The sequence below is a fragment of the Salvia splendens genome, unplaced genomic scaffold, assembly GCF_004379255.2.
Source record: "Salvia splendens isolate huo1 unplaced genomic scaffold, SspV2 ctg846, whole genome shotgun sequence".
Lineage (NCBI taxonomy): Eukaryota > Viridiplantae > Streptophyta > Magnoliopsida > Lamiales > Lamiaceae > Salvia > Salvia splendens.
In genome coordinates, this window is record NW_024599527.1 from 21,160 (window position 1) to 23,997 (window position 2,838).

Genomic DNA, 2,838 nt, shown 5'->3' on the forward strand with positions numbered 1-2,838 from the left:
CTTCTAAAAGCCCGGGCTCAAGCACAACCGTTTATTCGATGGATGGTGGGACGGGGGCAGATCTATTTTTGGGATGATGTGTGGATCAAGGATATGCCCCTCCAAGACCATAGCTTAGATGACAGGGGCGACCCCAAGGCTCTGGTTGTGGACTTCATTAGGGCTGGATCTTGGGACAAGCCACGACTTCAACTGCTGCAAAACCAGGTCGGATTATCACAACAAGTAGTTACTCGAATCCTCGGGAGTCCGATCATGTCGGGGGATGATGATGTGCCGAGATGGTCCATCTCCAGCCTTGGAGACTTCTCGCTATCCACTACATGGGAGACTATCCGGTCACACCGGCCAATTATCCAAGGCCTCGCTGATATCTGGAAGACGGGCATTACTAAGTCCATAGCCATTTTCAACTGGCGCCTCCTCTCGAACCGGGTTCCGGTTGACTCGAAGCTCCAGTGGCGAAGAATAGAGCTGGCGTCCAAGTGTCAATGTTGCCCTCGCTGCCCGAACACGGAGTCACTTCAGCACCTTTTCATCCAAGGATGTGGGGCGATCAATGTTTGGAAGGAGTTTGATGATTGGTTTTTGGGCCCCTCTCCACAATTGCGGATCAACGACACAATCCCGGAGAGGCTCGTAGTATGGGCCAGGAGGACGCAACAACAAAATAAGAGACACCTGAGCTATGTCATTCCTTACCTCATTCTCTGGTTTCTTTGGGCCGAAAGAAACAGAAGTCGAGACCATCAGGTCCAATTCAAGTTGTACAATGTAGTGTGGCAGGTTCAAATGTTTATTCGGAATAGCATGGCCAACGGACAGCTTAAGCCAAAGCACTAGAAAGGAGTTCAGCCCACAATCATCATCCCGAGCCGGGCCGACGCACGAATAGAAAGGCCACGGGCCATGGCGATTAAATGGAAACCCCCTGACCAACCATGGATTAAAGTTAATACGGATGGGGCATATAACACGGAAACCGAAAGAGCCGGAGGGGAAGGGGTCGTCCGGGACTCCGACGGTAAGTTGCTTGCAGCCCTTGCCACACCCCTTGCCGTACAGTCAGCCCTTGAAGCCGAGCTTATGGCCTTACACCATGGTTTGGAACTGGCTAAGGAATTCGATCGGCCTATCGGGAACATTCATAACAACCTCAGGGATATGGAGGCGAAAAATGCAATGGCCCAAAGCGATTTCGAAGAAAAGCCAACCCCGGATAACAGAACAGAGATCAATAGATGCATCGCCGAGTACACTCGACTCCTCAAAATGGAGGAGGATTTCCGGCGCCAAAAGGCAACCTTAAGATGGCTAGCGGAGGGCGACAAGAACACTAAATTCTACCAAAGCTGGGTCAAGCAAAAAAGGATTCGCATGCGCATTCACAAGATCAATGTGGGCGGCCGAGAGATCTCGGATGAAATGGAGATCAGAAACTCAGCGGTGGAGTTCTTCCAAGACCTCCTGGCCCCAGGCCACTCACACTTTCCGAGCCAGACGTGGTGGCGGCAATTGGACAATTCTTCGGGGGTGCCTACCTCCCACGTAGCGTTACGGCCACAAGCATAGTCCTCATCCCAAAAAAGCTAGTGTCGGAGTCGTGGAGTGACTACCGCCCCATTAGCCTGTGCAACGTCGTCAACAAGATTATCACGAAGATATTGTCGAAGAGATTGACTCAACTCATCCCTAGGGTTATCTCACCAAACCAGAGTGGATTTGTGAAGGGACGGCTCTTCAATGACAATGTCCTTTTGGCACAGGAGATGTTCCATGAGCTCTCGAGATGTGCGTCGGCCCCTAATGTCGCGGTCAAAATCGATATGGCTAAGGCCTACGACCGAGTACAATGGCCCTTCCTTTTGAAAGTGCTACACCGGATGAGATTCCTGGCTTCGTGGATTTCTATGATTGAAAGATGTGTGGGCTTGTGTTGGTTCTCGGTACTGGTCAATGGCGCCCCCTCAGGGTTTTTTAAGTCCACCCGCGGCCTTAGACAGGGAGATCCAATATCCCCGGCACTTTTCGTGATTGCAGCTGACTACCTCTCAAGGGAATTAGACAAGCTCATTTTGGGAAAGAAAGAGATGACTTTTAGAGCTACTCGCCATTGCATGGAAATAAGCCACCTCGCATACGCTGATGACATTGTGATATTCACACAAGCAGCAGAGGGGCCTCTTCGGCAGCTTCGGATATGCTTGGAGGCATATGTTGGGGTTTCCAGGCAGCAGATCAACCTGGCAAAAAGCAACTTCTACATTGCCGAACAACATGAAAGGTGCGCCAACCTAATTCAAAATGAAGGAGGCTTCGCACGAGGTACCTTCCCTTTTTTGTACCTTGGAGTTCCCATTTATCACGGTGCCAAACGTACAGATATGTTTATGTTCCTTCGAGAAAAGATTGTCGCACGAATCTCGGGGTGGGCCCACCGGCACCTCTCTTTGGAGGTAGGCTTACCCTAATTCAAAGCACCCTTGAAGCGGTGCCGCTTCACATTTTCCAGGCCATCGAACCAACGTCCGGGGCCCTTAAGCAATTGGATCAGCAGATGGCTCGATTTTTCTAGGGATCGTCAAACGAGAGAAAAAAGACACATTGGATTGGGTGGGATCAGATTTGCCTCCCCACACCCGAAGGGGGGTCTCGACATTCGTAAATCCAAAGAAGTCCTCTGAGCCTTGAGTATCAAACTATGGTGGAGGTTCCGAGAGCAAAACTCCCTATGGGCTAGGTACATGAAGGCCAAGTATTGTCACAAAAATTCCCCCCTTGCGGCCTCCCCTTCGGGGAGACACAGCCCGACATGGAAACGGTTAATGAAAGCGAGAA

The 2,838-nt window shown here is 50.8% G+C and overlaps 1 protein-coding gene across 1 annotated transcript; it reads left to right on the plus strand.

Moving 5' to 3' along the window:
• The first annotated feature begins 909 nt into the window (after positions 1–909).
• Positions 910–2,575, plus strand: LOC121791593. Its single transcript, XM_042189470.1, has 3 exons — positions 910–1,533; positions 1,590–2,284; positions 2,383–2,575. The coding sequence occupies exons 1-3, from the start codon at positions 910–912 to the stop codon at positions 2,573–2,575; spliced, it is 1,512 nt and encodes a 503-aa protein (XP_042045404.1).
• The last annotated feature ends 263 nt before the right edge of the window (positions 2,576–2,838 follow it).

Excerpts from the sequence above, each read along its gene's own strand:
- LOC121791593 (XM_042189470.1), top strand. The coding sequence starts at position 910 with ATGGCGATTAAATGGAAACCCCCTGACCAACCATGGATTAAAGTTAAT. Across the intron at positions 1,534-1,589 it reads AATTGGACAATTCTTCGGGG|CTAGTGTCGGAGTCGTGGAG; the intron begins GTGCCTACCTCC and ends ATCCCAAAAAAG. Across the intron at positions 2,285-2,382 it reads ATTGCCGAACAACATGAAAG|ATATGTTTATGTTCCTTCGA; the intron begins GTGCGCCAACCT and ends CCAAACGTACAG.